This window comes from Oryctolagus cuniculus, chromosome 8 (assembly GCF_051225735.1).
Source record: "Oryctolagus cuniculus isolate XC-2025 breed Fujian yellow rabbit chromosome 8, ASM5122573v1, whole genome shotgun sequence".
Lineage (NCBI taxonomy): Eukaryota > Metazoa > Chordata > Mammalia > Lagomorpha > Leporidae > Oryctolagus > Oryctolagus cuniculus.
In genome coordinates this window covers 117773766-117797997 of record NC_142874.1, presented here as the reverse complement: position 1 = coordinate 117797997, position 24232 = coordinate 117773766, and the positions used below count along the sequence as shown (strand labels likewise).

General features: G+C 41.2%; 1 protein-coding gene and 2 pseudogenes across 8 annotated transcripts in view; 2 read left to right on the top strand and 1 right to left on the bottom strand.

Moving 5' to 3' along the window:
* Positions 1 to 24232, bottom strand: part of CNOT6L (CCR4-NOT transcription complex subunit 6 like) — a 121279-nt gene that overhangs the window by 45119 nt on the left and 51928 nt on the right. For 4 of the 8 annotated variants that reach the window (XM_008267694.4, XM_002717095.6, XM_008267695.5 and 1 more), the window contains exons 3-4: positions 23536 to 23722; positions 22121 to 22206 (exon numbers count right to left, since the gene is read on the bottom strand). In XM_008267694.4, the coding sequence (XP_008265916.1) occupies positions 22121 to 22206; positions 23536 to 23722 (273 nt within the window). Of the gene's footprint in view, positions 1 to 10941; positions 11098 to 22120; positions 22207 to 23535; positions 23723 to 24232 lie in introns of those variants that run through there. The other 4 variants (XM_089303192.1, XM_089303191.1, XM_089303193.1 and 1 more) reach the window with 2 other exon arrangements.
* Positions 634 to 2347, top strand: LOC108178034 (large ribosomal subunit protein eL33 pseudogene; annotated as a pseudogene).
* LOC100349937 (tubulin alpha-1A chain-like) lies at positions 3353 to 5045 on the top strand (annotated as a pseudogene).

The following is a 24232-nucleotide window of genomic DNA, read 5'->3' as shown; positions in this document are numbered from 1 at the left end:
ATGGGATACGTAGATGAAGCTCCTGGCTCCTGGTTTCAGTCTGGCCTAGCCCCAGCCCCAGCTGCTAGAGCCATTTGGAGAGTGAACCAGTGATGTAAGAGACACCCCCCCAATCTCTCTCTCTCTCTGTCTCTGTCTCTCCCTCCCTCCTTCCCTTTCAAATAAATAAAATAAATCTTTAAAATACACACAGAGAGAATCCAAAAAGTAACAAGAAAGGTGATTCATCATGTATAGATTCGTCAGTAAGATTAACTGCTGGTTTTTCATCAGAAACCATGAAAAGCTCGAAAGCAGTAAAACATGTTCTAAGTGCTAAGGGAATAAAAACTGTCAAGTAAGAATTTTTGAACTGGAAAAAAACGGACTTTGAAATGAAGGAGAGGTTGGCATTCCCAGATAAGCAAAAATCGACTAGGTTTGTCACTACAAACTATTTATTCAAAAAATACTAAAAGGAGTTCCTTCAGGCTGAAATGAAAAGACACTGGATAGTAACTCAATTCTAAATGAAATAGTTGAGAGTGGCAGTAAATAAAAAAGAAAGCAAAAATGTATTTTTAATTTTTTTCTTTTATCTGATGAGACAATTATATAAAGCAATAATTATACATCTATGTTGATGTGCACAGCATGTATGAAGATCGTAACTATGATAATAACAGCACAAAAGAGGTGAATGGAACTATAGATACAACTTTTTTAATACTATTGAAATTAAATTGACAATAATCTAAATTAAATTCTGACTAATAGAGATGTTTATTGTAATTCCAAGGTAACCTTTTAGCATAAAAATCAAAATAATACAGCAAAGGAAATAAAAAGGAATTAAATTAGTACATTAGCAAATATATATTGATCACAAAACAAGGCTTTGTTGAGGAATACAGAAACAAAGACATATGACAGAAAACAAATAGCAAATTGGCAGTAATAAATCCTATTTTATAAGAAATTAAATAAATGTAATTACATAAATGAAAATGGATGGGCCAGTGTTGAAGCAGTGGCGCCTTTAACAGGTAGAGGTTGGAGGAAGGTAATTAGGTCACGGGACACCATAGTTCTCACGTAGTTAACATGGTTCTCACAGAACTGAACTACTTCTAGCAAGAATGGAACAGTACGAAGCAAGGCCATCTAACATGCTTAGCCTCTTCTGCAGAAGATGCATCCCTTTTCTGCTTCTCTATCCTTTTGTGACCCAATCAGGGAATGTTCATCAGAATGCCAGCACTATGGTATTTGAATCTTTCAGCTGCTAGAATCATGAGCCAAACAAACCTCCTTACTTGGCAGTGGCCTGTAGGATTTTGTTATACCAACATAAAATGAACTAAGACATCAAGATTAGCAGAATTCATTAAAAAAATCATTATATACTATCTACAAAAGACATGATACACTTAAAGACACAAAGAGGAAAAAAGACAAAAAGGGATAATCTCAATGTCCTGCATCTCTTAAAAAGAAAAACAAATGAATTAGAAGTTAAATGTTTCAACAGAGAAAATTACAAGCACATATGGTTTTATTAAAAAAAAAAAAAAAAACCTCAAGGAATCATTAAGAAAGCAATTACAGCAATGTTTTGGAAACTCTTCCAAAACTTGCATCAGTGACAAAAACCATCAACAAATGTGAAACAGAAGGAAAAATTATCAAACTCTACAATTAATGCTGATGTTGAAAGATGGCCTCTACAATCAAGATAAGTAAAGATGTATACTATCCCACTTCTATTTAATACTGTACCAGAGATTCTAGCTAGTGTAATAAGGCAAGAAAAAGAAACTAAAACTACATATTGTCTCTTTCCGCCATCTTGGAGCCTGTGGAGGCCTGCAGGGAGCAGGACTTCTAGAAGGCAGCTATATCTGGAAGACTGTGGGGCAAGGCCATTTTTGCTGGCTATAAGCGAGGTCTCTGGAACCAAAGGGAACACACGGCACTGCTTAAAATTGAAGGTGTTTATGCTCGGGATGAAACTGAAATTCTACTTGGGCAAGAGGTGTGCTTATGTGTACACGGCAAAGAACAACACAGTGACTCCTGGTGGCAAACCTAACAAAACCAGAGTAATCTGGGGAAAGGTAACTCGCGCTCACGGAAACAGTGGCATGGTTCATGCCAAATTCCGAAGCAACCTTCCTGCGAAGGCCATTGGACACAGAATCCGTGTGATGCTGTACCCCTCAAGGATTTAAACTATTGAAAAGTAAATAAATAAAAGTGGATTTGTTCTCTTGTAAGAAAAACAAAAACAAAAAACAAAACAAAACAAAAAAAACTACATATTGTAAAGGAAGAAATTAAATGATCTCTTCTCATAGATGACCAGTCTACAAACACTGCAAGATAAGATCAATTTACAAACTGGGTTTAATTCTGAAACATGAATAATTAAAACTTAACAAGCAGTATTATTTACAACAACATCAAAATGTATCAAATAGTGGGGCAAGCACTGTGGCATAGCAGGTAAAGCCTCCACCTGTGGTGCCAGCATCCCATATGGGCACTGATTAGAGTCCCGGCTGCTCCACTTCTGATCTAGCTCTCTGCTATGGCCTGGGAAAACAGTGGGAGATGGCCCAAGTGCTTAGGTCCCTGCACATGCGTGGGAGACCTGGAAGAAGAACCTGGCTCCTGGCTTCAGCTGTTGCAGCCACTTGGGGAGTGAACCAGCAGATGGAAGATTTCTCTCTCTCTGCCTCTGCCTCTGCCTCTCTGTAACTCTGCCTTTCAAATAAATAAATAAATAAATCATAAAAAAGAAAGTTCGTGGAAAAAAAGGACTGAGATAAATTTTAAAACTGCATCGAAGGCCGGCGCCGTGGCTCAATAGGCTAATCCTCCACCTTGCGGCGCCGGCACACCGGGTTCTAGTCCCGGTCGGGGCGCCGGATTCTGTCCCGGTTGCCCCTCTTCCAGGCCAGCTCTCTGCTATGGCCAGGGAGTGCAGTGGAGGATGGCCCAGGTGCTTAGGCCCTGCACCCCATGGGAGACCAGGAAAAAGCACCTGGCTCCTGGCTCCTGCCATCGGATCAGTGCGGTGCGCCGGCTGCAGCGGCGGCCATTGGAGGGTGAACCAACGGCAAAGGAAGACCTTTCTCTCTCTGTCTCTCTCTCTCACTGTCCACTCTGCCTGTCAAGAAAATAAATAAAAATCCTCATAAAAAAAAAAAAAAAAACTGCATCGAATTGTATGTAAAAATCTGGAAAAAATATTTTCCAATTTGCATACTAAAAAGTAGAAAACATCAAAGATCTACATAAATGCAGCTATATTGAATTGAAAAACTCAATATTAAACCTCAAGATTGGGCCCCGGCCCATCTCCATGGCGACCGGGCTGTATATAGGCAGCCGCCACCGCCTGAGCCGCAGGTTCTCTTACATCGACCGCCTAAGAGTCGCGCTGTAAGAAGCAGCAGCCTCCCTCTCGGCCTCCGCGCGCAGCAGCAACCATGCGTGAGTGCATCTCCATCCACGTCGGCCAGGCTGGTGTCCAGATTGGCAATGCCTGCTGGGAGCTCTACTGCCTGGAACACGGCATCCAGCCCGATGGCCAGATGCCAAGTGACAAGACCATTGGGGGAGGAGACGACTCCTTCAACACCTTCTTCAGTGAGACGGGCGCTGGCAAGCACGTGCCCAGGGCCGTGTTTGTAGACCTGGAGCCCACGGTCATTGATGAAGTTCGCACCGGCACCTACCGCCAGCTCTTCCACCCCGAGCAGCTCATCACGGGCAAGGAAGATGCTGCCAATAACTATGCCCGCGGGCACTACACCATTGGCAAGGAGATCATTGACCTCGTCCTGGACCGAATTCGCAAGCTGGCTGACCAGTGCACGGGCCTGCAGGGATTCTTGGTTTTCCACAGCTTTGGTGGGGGAACTGGTTCTGGGTTCACCTCCCTGCTGATGGAACGCCTCTCTGTCGATTACAGCAAGAAGTCCAAGCTGGAGTTCTCCATCTACCCAGCCCCCCAGGTTTCCACAGCTGTGGTGGAGCCCTACAACTCCATCCTCACCACCCACACCACCCTGGAGCACTCTGATTGTGCCTTCGTGGTAGACAACGAGGCCATCTATGACATCTGTCATAGAAACCTCGATATCGAGCGCCTCCACCTACACTAACCTGAATAGGTTGATAGGTCAAATTGTATCCTCCATCACGGCTTCCCTGCGGTTTGACGGAGCCCTGAATGTTGATCTGACAGAATTCCAGACCAACCTGGTGCCCTACCCCCGCATCCACTTCCCCTGTCATCTCTGCTGAGAAAGCCTACCACGAGCAGCTTTCTGTAGCAGAGATCACCAATGCCTGCTTTGAGCCAGCCAACCAGATGGTGAAATGTGACCCTCGCCACGGTAAATACATGGCTTGCTGCCTGCTGTACCGTGGCGATGTGGTTCCCAAAGATGTCAATGCTGCCATTGCTACCATCAAGACCAAACGTACCATCCAGTTTGTGGATTGGTGCCACACTGGCTTCAAGGTTGGCATTAACTACCAGCCTCCCACAGTGGTGCCTGGTGGAGACCTGGCCAAGGTGCAGCGAGCTGTGTGCATGCTGAGCAACACCACAGCCATTGCTGAGGCCTGGGCTCGCCTGGACCACAAGTTTGACCTGATGTATGCCAAGCGTGCCTTTGTTCACTGGTACGTGGGGGAGGGCATGGAGGAGGGAGAGTTTTCTGAAGCTCGTGAGGACATGGCTGCCCTGGAGAAGGATTACGAGGTTGGTGTGGATTCTGTTGAAGGTGAGGGTGAGGAGGAAGGAGAGGAATACTAAAAATGTCGCAAAGGTGCTGCTTTTACAGGGAAGCTTTTTCTGTTTTAAACAGTGGAAATTTGGGGTCTGATCAGTTAATTTGTATGTAGCAGTGTATGCTCTCATATACAATTACTGAGTTATGCTTTGAAAAATGAATGCTTTGTCGGGGACCCAAGCGGTTCATTTCTCTGATGGGTTTTGAATAAAGTATTCCCTGTCTTAAATAAATTAAAAAAAAACAAAAAACAAAAAACTCAAGATTGAAGCATTGATTATCCCCAAAGTGATCTACCTATTCAATACAATCCCAATAAAAATTCCAGCACAAATCATAAGCAGATTCTAAAATTTACATAGAAAGGCGAAATATCTAAAGTGTCAAGGCAGATTCAAGGCTGCCACAAAACACACCAAGAGTTAGAGGAAAGGTATATTGTCAGGTTGGGGAAGCCCAACGGGCCTGGGGTAGAGAGGGAGAGGGCGAGAGAGTAAGAGACAGAGAGAGAGCAGGTGTTCGGGAATAGGTCCTGTTGAAACCTTTGCCAGGAACTGAGCAGGGAAGTAGGAGTAGCGAATCCCACGCGGCTTAGGACTGAAGCCTACTATGCAAGGTGGCGCTGGGTGCCAGGGCCTAAGATGGCATCCAAGGCATAGATGGCGCCACAGATAAGACTGCGCCATTTTACTAACAGAAGGGGGAGGGTACTGTGATGCAGCAGGTTAACCACTCAGGACACCCCTATCCCATTTCAGGGTTCCAGTTAAGTCCCAGCTCCTCCTCTTCCCACACAGCTTCCTGCTAATGTGCCTGGAATGGCAGCAGATAATGGCCCATGTGTTAGGCCCCTTCCAGCCCTTGCTGTTGTTAATACTTGTGGAGTGAACCAGGGGATGGAAGATCTCTCTCTCTCTCTCTGTCACTCCCTGATAGTTTGACTTTCAAATAAAAATAAATGTTTAAAAAATAAACAATAGCTTAAAGGCAACTTTGAAAAATAAGAACAAGTTGGAAGTCTCATAATACTCAAACATCAAGGCTTATCATATGAGGCCGGCATTGGCATAGTGGGTTAAGCTGACACCTGCAGTGCCGGCATCTCATATGGGCTCGAGACCCAGCTGCTCCACTTCCAATCCAGCTCTCTGCTATAGTCTGGGAAAGCAGTAAAAAGATGGTCCAAGTCCTTGGGCCCCTGCATTCGCTCGGGAGACCTGGAAGAAGCTTCTAGCTTCTGGTTTTAGATCGGCACAGCTCTGGCCATTGAGGCCATTTGGGGAGTGAATCAGAGGATGGAAGACACCTCTCTCTCTCATTCTCTCTCTCTCCCTGCCTCTCCTCTCTCTGTGTAACTCTGACTTTCAAATAAATAAATCTTTAAAAAAAAGAAAAGAAAAATTACACAAAGAGTGGCATCTGAAAGTAGGATGGCAAGGACACGTAAACATCAATAATTTGATTATAGTATAGAGAAGGCAACTGGTCTGAAGCACACATTTAAGAAAAATGTCAGACTGGATTAAAAAATAGTCTAGCTACGCATTATCTGTAAGAAATACTAAGCCTAAGCACATAAAAAGTTGAAAGTAAACAGATGAGAAAAGATATATTAGAGAAACATTAACCAAAAGAAAGCTGGCATAGCTACAATAGCAGACAAAATACATTACAAGGTAAAACCCTAATATTAAAGAGGCAGGGCCAGCATTGTGGCGCAGTATCAACATCCCATCCCACGTGGAAGTACCTGGGGCCGCCCCATTTCCAGTCTAGCTCTCTGCTAATGTGCCTGAGAAAGTAGTCGGTGCTGGCTCAAGTACTTGAGCTCTTGTCACCAACACAGGAGACCTGGATGCAGTTGCTGACTCCTGGCTTCAGCCTGACCCAGGCCCAGTTATTGTAGCCATTTAGTGAGTGAACTAGCAGACGAAGGAACTGAGTGTGTGACTATCTTTCAAATAAATATAACCTTTTTTTTAGATTTATTTTATTTGAAAGGCAGAATTACACAGAGAGAGAAAGAGAGAGAGACACACACACACACACACACACACATACACAGAGGTCTTCCATCCACTGGTTCACTCTCCAGTTGGCCACAACGGCCAGAGCTGTGCCGATCCGAAGCCAGGAGCCAGGAGCTTCTCCCACAAGGGCGCAGGAGACCAAGTACTTGGACCATCTTCTACTGCTTTCCCAGGCTATAGCAGAGAGCTGGATCAGAAGTGGAGCAGCCAGGACTCAAACCGGCGTCCATATGGGATACTAGCACTGTAAGGCAGCAGCTTTACCCGCTACGACACAGTGCTGGCCCATCAAATAAATATAACTTTTTAAAAAAATTTTGAGAGCCGGCGCCGTGGCTCAATAGGCTAATCCTCCGCCTTGCGGCGCCGGCACACCGGGTTCTAGTCCCGGTCAGGGCGCCGGATTCTGTCCCGGTTGCCCCTCTTCCAGGCCAGCTCTCTGCTATGGCCAGGGAGTGCAGTGGAGGATGGCCCAGGTGCTTGGGCCCTGCACCCCATGGGAGACCAGGAAAAGCACCTGGATCCTGGCTCCTGCCATCGGATCAGCGCGGTGCGCTGGCTGCAGTGGCGGCCATTGGAGGGTGAACCAACGGCAAAAAGGAAGACCTTTCTCTCTGTCTCTCTCTCACACTGTCCACTCTGCCTGTCCAAAAAAAAAAAAAAAAAAAAAAAAAAAAAATTTGAGGGAGACTGGCACTATGTTGTGGCAGCTTAAGCTGCCATCAGCAATGCCAGCATCCCATATAGGCACCAGCTTGAGTCCTAGCTACTCAATTTCCAATTTCAGTTCCCTGCTGACGCACTTGGGAAAGCAGCAGAGGGTGACTCAAATGCTTGGGCCCCTGCACCCACATGAGACACCAGAGAAGTTCCTGGCCCTGTCTTTGGCCTGGCCCAGCTACCCTCACCCCACCCCACTGCAGCCATGTGGGGAGTGAACCAGCATTGGAAGATCTCTCCATGTCTCTCTATCTCTGTAACTCTGCCTTTTAAATAAAAATAAATCTTTAAAAACGTGTAAATACAAAAAAATGTAGCCAAGTAGACAAATTTATAGGCTTAAGTGATCATACTTGAAAATAATAAAATCTAAATACATATAAAGCACATATCCAAATACAAAAGAGGGGAAAAAATGACAACCAAAGGCATAAGAGTGTCCAGCATTGTGATGTAGTAAGGTAAGCTGCTGTCTGAAATGCTAGCTCCCATATCAAAGTGCCTGTTCAAGACATGGCTGCTCTACTTCCAATTCAGCTTCCTTTTAACTGGGGCCCTGCCACTCACACAAGAGATCCAGATGGAATTCCAGGCTGCTGACTTGCAGCCATCTGAGGAATGAACCGGTGGATAAAGATCTCAATCATGCTCTGGTTTGTTACCCCACCCCATCCCACTACTTCCAACAGATACATAAATCTTTTTTAAAAATAAAAGGGGGGGGGGAGCCAATGTAATCCATAAGCTGTACTTTGGAAATCTATATTCATTAAATAAAAGTTAAAAAAAAATAAAATAAAAGGGGGCATATGTTGTGGCTTAGCTGGTTAAGCAATTTATCTTTTTTAAGTTTTGAAATTCATTTGCATTAATTATTGATAATATTTTCTTAATTTTAGACCTTCGTCTATTTGTAACTCTATTAATTCTTTTCATTTTTAAGATTGTTTCTGAGATGGGCATTTGGCCTAGTGATTATGACAATAGTTAACATGCCTAAATCCCAGGGCAGGTACTGTGGTGCAGTGTATAAAGCCACCACCTGCAATGCTGGCATCCTAAATGGGCATCAGTTCGAGTTCCAGCTGCTCCATTTCTGATCCAGCTCCCTGCTACTGCACCTGGAAAAGCAGTGGAGGGTGGCCTAAGTGCTAGGTGGGAGAATCTGGATGAAGCTCCTGGTTCCTAGCTTCAGCTTCACTCAGTGCTGGCTGTTGCAGCCATCTGGGAAGTGAACCAGCAGATGGAATATTCTCTCTCTCCCTCTCTAACTCTTTCAAATAAATAAATCTTTAAAAATAAAGATAGAAGAAGCATTTTTTTTTTTTATTAAAAAGACGGGGGGGTCAGGGGGAAGAGAGAGAAAGACTGAGACAGAGAGAGAGAGATAAAGAGAATGCATGCTCCCATTTACCAGTTCACTCCCTACAAATGCCCATGACAGGGCTGGATTGAGGCTGGGATCACAATCAGGACTCCCATGAGGGTAGCAGGAAGCCAACTAACTACTTGAGCTATCTCTGTGCCTTTTAGGGTCTGCATTAACAGGAAGCTGGAATCACCAGCCAGAGGCAGGTATTGAACCAGACACTCCCATAAGATGTAGGCATCCTTTTTTTTTTTTTTTTTTTAAGATTTATTTATTAGGGCCAGCACTGTGGCTTAGTGGATTAAACTGTCACCTACAGCACTGGCATCCCACACATGGGCACTGGCTCAATTCTCAACTGCTCCACTTCCAATCCAGCTCCCTGCTAACACACCTGGGAAAGCAGTGGAACATGGCCCAAGTGCCTGGACCCCTACACCCCTGCACCCACATGGGAGAGTAAGAAGCTCTAGGTTCTTGGCTTTGGTCTGGCCTAGCTCTAGTCATTGCGACCATTTGGGGAGTAGACTAGCAAATCAATGTTTTCTCTCTCAGTCCCTCCCTCTCTGTAATTCTGCCTTTCAAATACAGTAAGTGAATTAAAAAAAAAAAAAAAAAAAGAATTATTTATGGGGCCGGCGCAGTGGCGCAGTGGGTTAAAGTCCTGGCCTGAGCCGGCGCCGTGGCTCAATAGGCTAATCCTCCGCCTTGCGGCGCCGGCACACCGGGTTCTAGTCCCGGTGGGGCGCCGGATTCTGTCCCGGTTGCCCCTCTTCCAGGCCAGCTCTCTGCTATGGCCAGGGAGTGCAGTGGAGGATGGCCCAGGTGCTTGGGCCCTGCACCCCATGGGAGACCAGGAAAAGCACCTGGCTCCTGGCTCCTGCCAGGATCAGCGCGGTGCGCCGGCTGCAGCGGCGGCCATTGGAGGGTGAACCAACGGCAAAGGAAGACCTTTCTCTCTCTGTCTCTCTCTCACTGTCCACTCTGCCTGTCAAAAAAAAAAAAAAAAAAAAAAAGTCCTGGCCTGAAGCATTGGCATCCCATTTGGGCGCTGGTTCTAGTCCCGGCTGCTCCACTTTCGATCCAGCTCTCTGCTATGGCCTGGGAAAGCAGTAGAAGATGGCCCAAGTCCTTGGGCCCCTGAATCCACTTGTGAGACCCGGAAGAAGATCCTGGTTCCTGCCTTCAGATCGGCGCAGCTCTGGCCGTTGCGGCCATCTGGGAAGTGAACCAGCAGATGGAAGACCTCTCTCTCTAACTCTATGTTTCAAATAAATAAAATAAATCTTAAAAAAAAAGTTATTTATTTATATGAAAGGCAGAGTTAGAGAGAGAGAAGGAGACACACAGAGAGATAGATATCTTCTGCCTGCTGGTTCATGCTCCCAAACGATTGCACCAACCAGGGCTGAGCCAGGCCAAAACCAGGAGAGCCAGGAGCTTCATGCAGGTCTCCCACGTGGGTGCAGGGGCCCAACCACCTAGGCTAGCCTCCACTGCTTTACCGGATGCATTAGCAGGGAGCTGGATCAGAAATGAAACAGCCAGGACTCCAACTGGCGCCCACATAGGATGCCAGCATCGCAGGCGGTGGCTTTACATGCTAAGCCACAATGCCTGCCTTGGGATTTAGGCATGTTAACTAATGTCACAATCACCAGGCCAAATGCCCATATCAGAAACAATCCTAAAAATGAAAAGAGTTAATACAGTTACGAATGGACCAGAGCCTAAATTTATAGTAAGGAAATATTATCAGTACTTACGCAAATAAATTTCTAAATTTAAAAAAAGATAAATTCCAATGGTACAGATATGGTCCAACAAAACTGAATGATTAATAATAAGAAACCCTCAATAATTCTTGTAACCAAAACTATGAGGTATCATCAAAGGGTTCATGGAAAATACAGACTGAGAAAACCAGGCATTGATTCCAAATATTTTTGTACCAAAATAAATTCTATATAATTTTGAAAATATTTTTTTTAATGTGAGAGGTAGAGATTTCTCTCTTATACACATACATACATACAGAGAGAGAACAGGAACTCCCATCTGCTGGTTCACTCCCCAAATGCTCATGCAATGGCTTGACTGAAGCAGGGAACACAGTCCAGCTTTCCCAAATCACTTGAGCCATCACCACTGCTTCCAAGGATCTGAACCGGTGGGAAGCTGGAGTCAGGAGCTGGGGACAGCAATCAAACCCAGACACTCCAATGTGAGACACAGGAGTCTCTTAACTGCTAGGCTAAATGCCAATCCCTAAATTTATCTTTTAATTCTATTTTCCATGATCTTTTGAAACAATCTTGTATACTAAGGTAGTAAATAATTTCTTCAAAAAAAAAAAAACACTGGGCAACAATGGTTTTACAGGGCTGTTCAACCAAATTTCAGAGAACAGATTAGTTTAATATTATACAAACTCTTTAGAGAACTGAAAAGTAAGTGATTTTCTTCCACTGTTTCAAAAGCCAATATAAACCTTACACATTCTTGAATAAAAATAATGAAATATGCAAGTCCACTTTATTCATAAACAAATAGAAAAAAATCCATGAAAATATATTTTTGGGCAAGAAAGTGGGCCTTATGCTTCCCTCTGCATCCTTGCTGAGGTAAGACTGCACGGCTTATCTGTCTCCTGATACTGCACGGTTTTTGTAACTCTAAATGCCACTGAATAGGTCAAGGCAGCTAGAGCATTACTACCATGGAACTGTTTCCTCTGGGGAAGCAAAACTAGTTTTTTTTTTACTGTTTGTTATAGTACTTCCTGTTTGCCTAAAAAGCACTGGACCCTTGTATCTGACTTACTCAACTGCAATGCAAACATTCTGTATACAAAGCACACACCTGGTCCCATTTTGGCTCTGTCTCTGACCCAAGAGACTCATGTCTTCTGCCATTATCCATGAAGCAGTAATCTGCTAACTTATTTGAAGCTTGTAAGTAGGGTAAAGCCTCCATACCTTCACTGTTCTTAACAGACACTGTCAAATTACATCCAGCAGTAATATAAAAGCATATAACCACATGACCAACTTATGTCTAACTCAGGGAGATAAATGTGGTTGAAGTTGGTAAAAAATGTGTAATCTATCAAACCAGCCTTTGAAATGTGAAAAATATTATCTCAATGGATAAAGAAAAGCATTTGATAAAATATTTAAACAAAAATTAACAGCTTGAGGTCAGTGCTGTGGCATAGCAGGTAAAGCCACCTCCTGCAGTGCCGGCATCCCATACGGGCGCCAATTCAAGTCCCAGCTGCTCTACTTCTGATATAGCTCTCTGCCATGGCCTAGGAAAGCAGAAGAAGATGGCCCAAATGCTGGGGCACCTGCATTTGCATGGGAAACCTGGAAGAAGCTCCTGGATCCTGGCTTTGGATCAGCGCAGCTCTAGCGACTGCAGCCATCTGGGGAGTGAACCAGTGGATTGAAGATCTCTCTCTCTCTCTCTGCCTATACTTCTCTGTAATTCTGCCTTTCAAATAAATAAATAAGTCTTTAAAAAAAAGAACTAACAACTTAGGAAAGTCAGAAAATCAGTAGAATCTAAAAAGTGGAATTTTTTTTAACCAAAAATACACAGTAACTATTGTTCTTAATGGAAAACTACTAGAAACATTTTGTTGAGAATTAATAACAGAAGCATACCCACTATTAATGCTCCTATTCAATATTGTGCAGAATCTTAGTGCATTAAAGGAAAAGAAATTAAATTCACAAGAATTTAAAATAAACAAAACTGTATTACCAGAAAATAATTATCTGCATATAAAATCCAAAATAATTGGGAGACAGCATTCTAGAAAAAATTTCAGTTTAGTCAAGAAAGCTTACTGTAAGATTAATTAAAAACACAAACAAAAAACTAATTATATTTCTAAAACTCAACAACAAATAAGCAAGGGGAAAAAACTTTAAAAACAAAAAGTCATGGTTTACAATAGAAATAATTCATAAGGTACTCAAAAATAAATAACAAAAGATGTACAAGACTACTGTGCAAAAAGTAAATAAAATCTAAATAAATGGATAGCAAGCTCAAATTCATGATTAGGAAGATTCATTTTAATTATGATGTCAATTCTTTCTGAACTGCTCCAGAATATCGATACAAATTCCAAGAAACAAACAGTTTTTTCTGAAAAACACAATTTCTTAGGTTTGAGTAACAGTCAAAACACTACTAAAAAATGAGAGGACTTCACAAAACAGATAAAATCCTAATATAAAGCTATATTAATAATAAAATAACATGACAATCAGGACAAGATTAGATAAATTGACCACTGGAACAGAATAGAGATCCCCAAAATAAAGCTACACATAAGTGATATGAGAGGTAACTTCAATGATCAGTGAGAAAAGGAAGAACTTCACTAAATGACCAAGCGATAATTTGCTAAACATAAAAGAAAAAGCAAGAACAGATCACTCAAAAACTCAGATCTCTTCTACTGTATTGAAAAACTCATTCCAAATAAATTAAAGAATTAACCATGGGGGTCAGCATTGTGGCACAGCAGCTAAAGCTGCTAACTGTGACATCCCATTTGGGCTCCAGTTCGTGTCCTGGCTACTCCACTTCCCATCCAGCTCCCTGTTAATAGCCTGGGAAAGCAGCAGAAGATGGCCCAAGTGCTTGGGCCTCCACCACCCACATGGGAGACCCAGATGAAGCTCCTGGCTACAGTCTGGCTCAGCCCTAACTGTTGCGGCTGCCTGGGGAGTGAATTAGCATACATAATATCTCCCCTTTGGTGGGCATATTTTCTCTCTCTCTCTTTCAAAATAAATAAATAAATCTTTAAAAAAATAAAAAGAATTAACCATGAAGAAAAAAACTACAACTTTTAGAAGATAACATTAAGAGAATGTATTTCAGACCTAGGGAACAGCAGGATTTCTTCAACAAAACACACTAATTAATAACAAAAGATTTTAAAATTCAACTAAATTTAAAAAATCAAATTCACTCATTAAAAGATACCACAAAGAAAACAGAGAAAATCCAAAGAGTAGGGGAAGATATTTATAACACAAAATGGTCAAAAGTTAAGAACCATAAATCAGTAAGAAATAATTCAATTGAAAATAGCCAAAGACATCAATAGTAATTTCAAAGCAGAAACATTAATGGCCACTAAACACATAAAAAGATGCTCAACCTTATAAACAATTAGGAAAGGGCTGGTGCTGTGGTCCAGCAGGTTAATACCCTGGCCTGAAGCGCCAGCGTCCCATATGGGCACGGGTTCGAGATCCGGCTGCTTCACTTCCAATCCAGCTCTCTGCTGTGGCCTGGGAAGATGGCCCAAGTCCTTGGGCCCCTGCACCTGCATGGGAGACCCAGAAGAAGCTCCTGGCTCCTGGCTTTGGATCAATGCAGCTCTGCCACTGCGGCCAACTGGGGAGTGAACCATGGGATGGAAGACCTCTCTCCCGCGCGCTCTCTCTCTGTGTAACTCTGATTTCCAAATAAACAAATAAATCTTAAAACAAAACAAAACAAAACAAACAAGTACTTTGTAAAACATTATGGTGTTAGTAATCACCCTAGGCTCTTGTCATGAGTTGCCAAGGCTATGGAAGCCTTTTGTGTTCACCAACTCCGATCTTATTTAGACAAGGCCATGGTCAAAGTGGAGGTTCTCTCCTCCCTTCAGAGAAAGGTACCTCCTTCTTTGAAGACCTGTTCTTTCCACTGGGATCTCACTCACAGAGATCTTTCATTTAGGTCTGTTTGTTTGGTTTTGGCCAGAGTGTCTTGGCTTTCCATGCCTGAAATACTCTCATGGGCTTTTCAGCCGGATCCGAAAGCCTTTAGGGCTGATTCTGAGGCCAGAGTGCTGTTTAGGACATCTGCCATTCTATGAATCTGCTGTGTATCCTGCTTCCCATATTGGATAGTTCTCTCCTTTTTAATTCTATCAGTTAGTATTAGCAGACACTAGTCTTGTTTATGTGATCCCTTTGACTCTTAATCCTATCATTATAATCAATTATGAACTGAAACTTGTCACTTTGACTAGTGAGATAGCATTGGTACATGCCACCTTGATGGGATTGAATTGGAATCCCCTGGCACGTTTCTAACTCTACTGTTTGGGGCAAGTCCGATTGAGCATGTCCCAAATTGTACATCTCCTCCCTCTCTTATTCCCGCTCTTATATTTAACATGGATCACTATTCAGTTAAATTTAAACACCTAAGATTACTGACATCATAAACAAGAATGTCAATTGTTAAGTCAACAACAGGAGTCACTGTGCACTTACTCCCCATGTAGGATCTCTGTCCTTAATATGTTGCACAATGTGAATTAACGGTATAACTAGTACTTTAGACTTTGTGTTTTTGTGTGGGTGCAAACTGTTGAAATCTTTACTTAATATATACTAAATTGATCTTCTGTGTATAAAGATAATTGAAAATGAATCTTGATGTGAATGGAATGGGAGAGGGAGCAGGAGATGGGAGGGTCGCGGGTGGGAGGGAAGTTATGGGGGGGGGGAAAGCCACTGTAATTCAAAAGCTGTACTTTGGAAATTTATATTTATTAAATAAAAGTTTAAAAAAAATATGGCATTACACAATAAAGCTAAAGATATACAGACCAATGAAACCCTACAATTCCACTCCTAGAAACTGTATTACAGATATGTACTAGAATTAGAATGTTTGTGGCTGCAGTGCTTACAGTAGCATTGCTTAAAGCAGTCCAAAAAAAGGAACAATCTAAATATTTATAATATAATGAATAAATCACAGCATATTCACATATCTGACTGCAAGTGAATTGTAATTGCACATACACATCAACATGACTGAATCATAAAAACATGTTTTAGTAACAAAAAATTACAATGTGGAGGATTCAATTTACATAAATGGTAAAACACAAATACATTCTTAACCTGATATCTAAATTCAGGACAACAATAACCTCTGAGAGAAGGCAGGAAGATATAATCATGAGAAAGAGTACAGGAAACTTAAAAAGCTTGAGGAAGAAGACCTACACTGACAAAGCACAATTGTGCTAATTCCATATAATCTCAACCAACAGAATTATTTCATCTGAATTATTCTGCTCTTATACATGAAAAATGGTAACTGAATAGCTTCCACACACATTATTACTATGGATAAGGTCAATCAACTCTCCAAATGTTCAGTCATTTGTATATCCTTTTATATAAATCATTAAGTTCTTTTCTACTAGATTGTTCCCTTATTTTTGTGTTATATATGAGTTTCTAGAAATCAATAAATACACTTTGCCTCCTACATCAATGATAATTACATTTCTAAGTGCTTTTTAAAAAAGATAGTGAGGGGGCTGGCATTGTTGCATAGTGGGTAAAGCCACCACGTGGGCACTGGTTGCATAGTGAATAAAAGCATCCCATATGACCGGTTAAAGCCCCTGCTGGCTCCACTTTCAATCCAGATACCTGCTAAAGTGCTTAGGAAAGCAGCAGAAGGTGATCCAAGCACCCAAAAGGTAGACCTGGAAAAAGCTCTTGCCCTGGTCTGCCCCAGCCCTAGCCAATGCAGCCATATGGGGAGCAAACCAGCAGATGGAAGATCTTGTCTCTCCCTAACTGTGCCCTTCAAATAAAAAAATTTTTTAAAAAAATAAGATAGTAAGACTATTGGGTAACGGGCATATCATTATTCATTTAGTCATTACTCTTTTATGATACATTTCATGAATTAAAAAATAAAAAAGTCTTCCACAGACAAGGTTCACTTTATTTTAAGAGAAAGAGGCTAGAAATAGAATTACTGAGTTCCTACATATTCTTGTGACATGGGCATCAATGTTTAATTCTTGAGGACTACTCAGCCCATATGGCAGACAAAGTCTTGTTTTATATCTTAGGACAAGAATTCTAAAGTAACTATGACAAATGCTTTTACTTACAACTTCCATAAGGTCAATAACTGGAACTTTTAAGAGATGTAATTGGGTTGACCTTGCCTATAGGTTTAAAATTGGCCTTCTTACCCTAATTTCTCAGGTAATCTATCCTCCATCCACAGTCCTTCAGTCTTAAAATACAATTTCTAAAAATTTGTTTCTTGTAAGCTGGTATTATAGCACAGTGGGTTAAGCTGCTGTTAGAGATGCAGGCATCCCATATCGGAGCATTGGTTAAGAACTCTGGCTGCTCCACTTCAAATCCAGCACCTGCTAATGTGCCTAGAAAAGCAGCTGAAGATGGTCAAGATGGGAAACCAGGATGGAGTTCCAGGCTACTGGCCTCAGCCTGGACTAGCCCTGGTCATTGTGGCCACTTGGGGAGTGAATCTGCAGATGGCAGATCTAATCAATCTGTCTCTGTCTCTGTCCTGTCTCTCCCCGCCCCACACTCCTCATCCCCTCCCTAATCCCGCTCTTCCTCTGTCACTTGGCCTTTCAAATTAAAAAAAATAATAATAAATAAAAATAAAAACACATCTTATTAGTCTAAGATGAGCCAGATCACTGTTAAAAGTTTCATTTGTCTGGGCCAGCATTGTGGCATAGCGGGCAACAGAGCCAGCCTGTGATGCCGGCACCGATTCAAGTTCTAGCTGCTCCACTTCAGTCCGGCTCCCTGCTCACAGCCTGGGAAAAGCAATGGAAGATGGCTCAGGTACTTGGGCCCCTGCCATCCTAGTGGGAGACCTGGATGAAGCTACTGGCTCCTGGCTACAGTCTGGCGCATCACTGGCCATTGGGGCCATCTGGGGAGTGAAGCAGGGTTGAAGATCTGTCTCTTACTCTCTCTCTGTACCTCTGACTTTTGCATAAATAAGTAAATTTTTTAAAAGTTTCACCTGTTTTTCAAAGGAAGAAAAGAAAATAAAGACACCTTATTCCTTCAGTTGCTTCATAAAGCCATTCTTGTTTTTACCACCTCAAATTTTGTTAAAAGGTGGGAAAAATTCTCATTTTCTTTCCTTTATGAAAGTTCCTTGCTCTTTTATACTGGATCTCCTGAACAGAAAATGGCACTGACAGAAAACCTAAACAGCTTTTCAAAAAAGACAAAAAGGCTACATATAGATACAGGTTAAGCATTCCTAATCTGAAATTTGCAATATTCCAAAACCCAAAACTTTTTGAGCACTTGACATGAAGCCATGAGTGGCAAACTATCCAACCTCATGTGCCAGGTCTTGGTAAAAACATTAGAACACTAAAAATACTGTATAAAATTACCTTTAGTCTATGTGTATAAGGTATATGAATCACAAATGAAGGTGATACTTAAAATTGGATCTTATGGGGCCAGTGCTGTGGCACAAAGGGTAAAGCTGCTGCCTGCAGTGCCAGTATACGAGTGCTGGTTCAAGTCCCAGCTACTGAACTTCCTTCCAATCCAGTTCCCTGATAATGTGCCTGCGAAAGCAGTGAAGATGGCCCAAGTGCTTGGGCCCCTGAACCCACATGTGAGACTCAGAAGAAGCTCATGGCTCCTGATTTTGGACCAGCCCAGCTCCAGCTGTTGTGACCATTTGGGGAGTGAGCCAGCAGATGGAAGATCTCTCTCTCTAACTCTGCCTTTCAAGTAAATAAATCTTTAAATAAAATAATTGGATCTTACCCCCAAGGTATCTCATTAAGTATATGAAAATACTCCCAAACACAAGAAAAACTGAAATTCAAAATACTTCTAGTTCCAAGCATTTCTGGTAAGGGATACTCAATCAATATCTACTATAGAACAAAGCGAGGTCACAGTAGGTGAAGCAGAGCTGGTGCCCAAGTTGACAGACTAGAGGTTAGAGAAAAGATTTTAATGAATATGCATCACTTGAGATAAAGGCCACTAGAAGCAAAGGGCAGACAAAGGCAGTAACTTGAAAGACATTGCAACTAGTGCATTAGAATGAAGCACCCAAGGAAACAAATAACCAGATTGATTCATTCAGCTGACATTTAGTCTGAATTTTCTACAAACACGTCTCTATACAACATGGAATTGAATTATGAGAGAGTAAGAAATGTATTTTTTCAGAAATGTGGTCTATATAAGGGCAAATCCACACAAGGGTAAATCTACTTGATTCAACTGTATATTATTCATTTGTCATAATGTGCTATCAATATCAAAAGGAGGGAAACAGCCCTCTTCACTGATGCTAAAAGAAAGAAGTTATTATTAGAGACAAAGAATTTCATTATAATCAGTATGAAGTGTGAATTTCATGCATGAATCTAAGATTGTAATGAAATCATTCCATAATTTTGTAATAGAAGGGAATGATTTGCCCCATTCTTCCTCTAGCTGAACGGCTTTTTCATTTTTTTTGAGAATGAGATTTAAAATACACAAAACATGGTGAAATGTCCCTCAAAAGTTAAATTTCAAATGCCTTATATTAATTATCAGGAAAGTGTTTCAAATATAAGTATTCCCCTCTCCATTTTATATATCAAAATAATAAAAATAATAATAATCCTACAGAAGAACTAAAATCACAATCAGATCATTCAAATTATCTAATTTATGAAACTCTGTAAGGAAGCCTAATATCACTTTTGGCATTTCAACCAATAATATCAGCATTTTTTCCATTCTTAAACTTCATCATTCAATGCTCCATTACATGACAAAGGCAAATACAAATAGTATATTTTCATGGAAATTCAAATAATCTTTGAAAAAGGAAAATAAAATACATGAAAGTATATACTTCATATGGCTTTTTGACCTGCATTCCTTACAAGTACAGCGTAAAATATTTAATCAATATAGTATTCATAGTTAATCCTCTGAATTTAAAAATAAACCTTGATTCATATAGCTACAACACAGAACAAAATTAAGACATTTCAGTACTTATATAAATTATTAAAGGATTCATTTATTGAAAAGGCAAAATGACATGGAGAGGGAAGGCAGAAAGAGTAAGTGGGGAATGAAGAGGGAGAGAAAGGAAAAGAGGAAGGGAAAGAGTGAGGGGAAGGAGAGAGAGGGAGAGAGAAATCGATCTCCTGTCAGTTGATTCACTCCCCCGAAATGCCCGCAACAGCCAAGGCTGGGCCAGACCAAAGCCAGGAGCCTGGAACTCCATCCAGGTCTCTCACTGGGGGTGGCAGGGACCCAAAGACTTGAGCCATCGGGCATTACCTTCCCAGGTTCACTAGCAGGAAGCTGGATCAGAAGCATGGAGTAGCTGGTACTTGAACCAGCACTTGACACAGGATGCTGGCATTGCAAGCAGCAGTTTAACCTACTGTATGTACCATAATGCCTGTCCCAGTACTTGTGTGAATTGAGTAAGACTTTCTTCCCAAACTTAATGAGCAAAATGCATGTTTTAAGAGGAGAGCAGTGCTTTAGGATTAATGAATTTTATTTAGATACAATAACATCCCTTATTAATGTATTTAATTAGATATAGCTAATCTTAACTATTGCAATGCTTTCTTTCTTATAATCATATAAAATGTCAATGCTATTTTATCTGTTCTAACAAAAGCTAAACAAGGGGCACCCTGCCTATGGCTTATTCTATCAGTGAATAAAGCCATCCTTTAAAAAAAAAGTCTGTAGGAAGGACTACAGTTTTAATTTAAAATAGCTCCTATAACAAATTTAAGAGTTTTATAGAAAGTAAAGATAAAATACAAAAACAAAACAAAAAATTTTCCCCATAAGAGTTCATAACTCTGATGGCACCACACTGAAAGTTCAATGTGATATCTGAAGAACTACTTTTCTTTCAAGACTAAGTAAAGGGGCCAGGGCTGTGGCATATTAGATTAAGCCGCCACTTGAAGTACCAGCATCCCATATTGGGGTGCTGGTTCAACTCTCAGCTGCTCCACTTCCAATCAGCTCTTCCAGCTCTCTGCTATGGCCTGGGAAAGAGGTGGAAGATGGCCCAAGTCCTTGGGCCCCTGCATCCACATGGGAGACCCAAAAGAAGCTCCTGTCTCCTGGCTTAGGATCAGCGCAGCTCCAGCCACTGCAGCTATTTGGGCAGTGAACCAGCAGATGGAAGACCTCTCTATCTGCCTCTCCTTCTCTCTGTGTGTAACTCTGACTTCCAAATAAATAAGTAAATGTTAAAACAAAGAGAGAGAGAGAGAGAGACACACACACACACTAAGTAAAATCACATTTTCAAAATCAGACTAAAAAGCCCAGAACACAGGGGTGGGTATTTGGCACAGAGGGTAAATCACACTTGGGATACTCACATGCTATATTGGAGTAGAGTTTGAATCTCAGCTCCTCTGCTTCCACCCAGCTTCCTACTGATGTGCACCCTGGGATGCTACAAATGATGGCTCAAGTACTTGGGTCCCTTCCACTCATATGAAAGACCTAGACCTAGTTGTGGTTTCCCGGCTTCACCCTGCCCCAACCCTGGTTGTGCTAGAAACACAATAGCACTTGGGGACTGAACCAGTAGACAAGAAAATCTGTCTCGGGGCCGCCACTGTGGTGTAAGGGGTAAAGCTGCTGCCTGCAGCACCGGCATTCCATATGGGCACCAGTTCGAGTCCTGGCTACTCCACTTCTGATCCAGCTCTCTGCTGTGACCTGGGAAAGCAGTAGAAGATGGACCAAGTGCTTGGGCCCCTGTACCTCACTCCATGAGACATGGAGGAAGCCTTGGCTCTTGATTTCGGATGGGTGGAGTTCCAGCCCTTGTGGCTATCTGGGTAGTGAATCAGAGGATGGAAGACCTCCCTCTTTCTCTCTCTCTCTCTGCCCCTGCCTCTCCATAATTCTGCCTTTCAGATAAATAAATAAATCTTTTAAAACAAACAAACAAAAAAACAGAACAACAACAACAACTAAGGCCAGCATTGTAGAATAGCAAGTTAAGCCGCTGCTTGTGACTCTGCATCCTGTTTTCGAAGGCTGATTCAAGTCCCAGCTGCTCTGCTTTCAATCCAGGTCTCTGTTAATGTTCCTGGGAATGCAGAGGAAGACGGCCCAAGTACTTGAGCCCCTACCATCCACATGGAAGACCAGGATAGAGTTAACATTTAGGGAATGCACCAGCATATGTTTTTTCTTTCTTTTTTTTTTTTAGAAAGATTTTATTTAATAAATACAAATTTCATAGGCACAGCTTCACCAGCATATGTAAGACCTCTCTCTGCCTCTTCCTCTGTGTCACTCTCACAAATCAACAAACTAAATTAAATAAATCTTTAAAAAAAAAAAAAAACCACTCACCTTTCAAACCTAGAGTTTGTAGCTGGAAGAGCCGACCAAGTTCATAAGGCAAAACCCGTAACAGATTGTTATTTAAAAGCAATTCCCTGTTTAAAAAAAAAAATTGCATCATTTTAATATACCAAACTTCGTTAACACTCACATTTGTAAGCTTTAACCTTCCCTCTAATATACCATGAGTGATGTTTATATCCAAGGCATTCCTGTATACTCATCCAAAAATTTTGTACAATATTAAAATACTACAAAATGTATGACTGTCACAACTGTTAACAGGGTTTCTATGATTTACTTATTCTCAAACACAGATTAAAGTTAGAAGTGTAGGAACTGCATGTCAATCTCAAGCTAAATCCACATTTTTTTCTCTTCACCCAAAATGTCTATCATATGCAAATCAGAGAGATAAATATCCTGAAGCATCCAAAGACAACAGATAAACTGGGACCTAGTCTAATTCATATAAAAAAGCCAATATTTTTAATATTGCATCATTTCTTATAACTGATTACAACATCATGACAAAATCATATTAAAACAAAAGAGACAAAGAAATTAGCTAAGGAAGTAAAAGATAATTAAATAGGAAATGTACAAACACAAAAAAAGCACAATGATAAACAATCAGAAACATATAGCATAAATTAAGCACAAGAGGATACAAATAAGCATAGGATAGCATAGATAAGGTCTAAGTCTATGACTAAAAATTTTAGCAGAGTATAGAAAAAGTAAATAGTACTTTCATTAGTAGATAACCAAAAAGCAGAAACTCAGAACAAAGCAAACTCATAATGCAATGGTGATGGATAAGATCCTAAAACAATATTCATGTTTAATTTTAAACATATGATTGCAATTTTTAAATATTACTAAGTACATAAACAAAGTATATAAACAAGGTAGAAAGTAGTTCTTGTTTTCACTGGGAACACTGATGCAAAGTCTTAGGATTTCAGTTAAATTTTCTCCTTTGAAGAAATCCTTAGAGAATACTGAAGAACTAGAAACAAAACCATTTTATCAGGTTTTAAGGTTTCCTTAAGGAGTTTTATAAAATACAAGTATACCTCATTTTACAGAATACAGATAAGTTCCTCAAAGTTTGACTAACAAATAAAATTTCATTATTTATGATTTCTCTTACCTGAGACTAAATGTTTTAGCCTCTCCCAACCTGAGGTCTGTCACAAGAAACAGGCAACACAAGAACATTCTTAGCCAGTAAACTCCAAGTTTCAAGTAAGGAAGAGTTTAATGGAGGGTGACTCAAGCACTATGCTTAGACGGTTTCTATCATTTCATCTTCACATGCATATGTAAATCCTACTGTAAGATGGCTAACAGCCCATTAGTTTCATATTCAATAAATTTAGGATTAGATATGGTAACTTACGTATGTAGTATTTCCTTACCTGAGAGACACCATGTTTCCTAGTTCTGCTGGTAAACTTCTGAGTTTATTGGATGACAGATCCAGGTAAACCAGATTATGAAGCTTGGCAATATCGGGTGGAATGCGACTAAGGTAATTGTCATTTAGGTGCAGCGCTGTCAAGTGTGTCAATGACCAAAGTGATGTACTTAAGCTCCGCACTCTACCTAAAAGGTAAAATATTAAAGCATAAAACTAGGTCCAAGATGAAGACCGAGCTGCAAGGACTAAAAAGTGATAGAAGATGCTGCAAATTCATATAGACAGTGTATCTTTGACACTTTAATTTTGTATTTAATGCCATTTGATTGATTCCAAAAGACATCTGGTCCTCCTTTAATCTCAAGCCACTTGTGCCTGATAACCACTCTTTCTCACAAACCTTCTATGCATTAAATGAGATATGGCAAAATACAAAGACCATTGCAGTCTGGTTCATTGAGAAAGAATCTGAATTGAGGTCTAGTAGTGGAATAATCTGAAATTTTTTTTTAGCATCACAATCCTAACAAGTGTTTCTAATATATTCCATGAAAATTAGTAGGGCTGGGGCTGGCGCTGTGTCACAGCAGATTAATGACCAGGCCTGAAATGCCAGCATCCCATATGGGCACCGGTTCTAGTCCTGGCTGCTTCTCTTCCAATCCAGCTCTCTGCTATGGCCTGGGGTAGCAGTG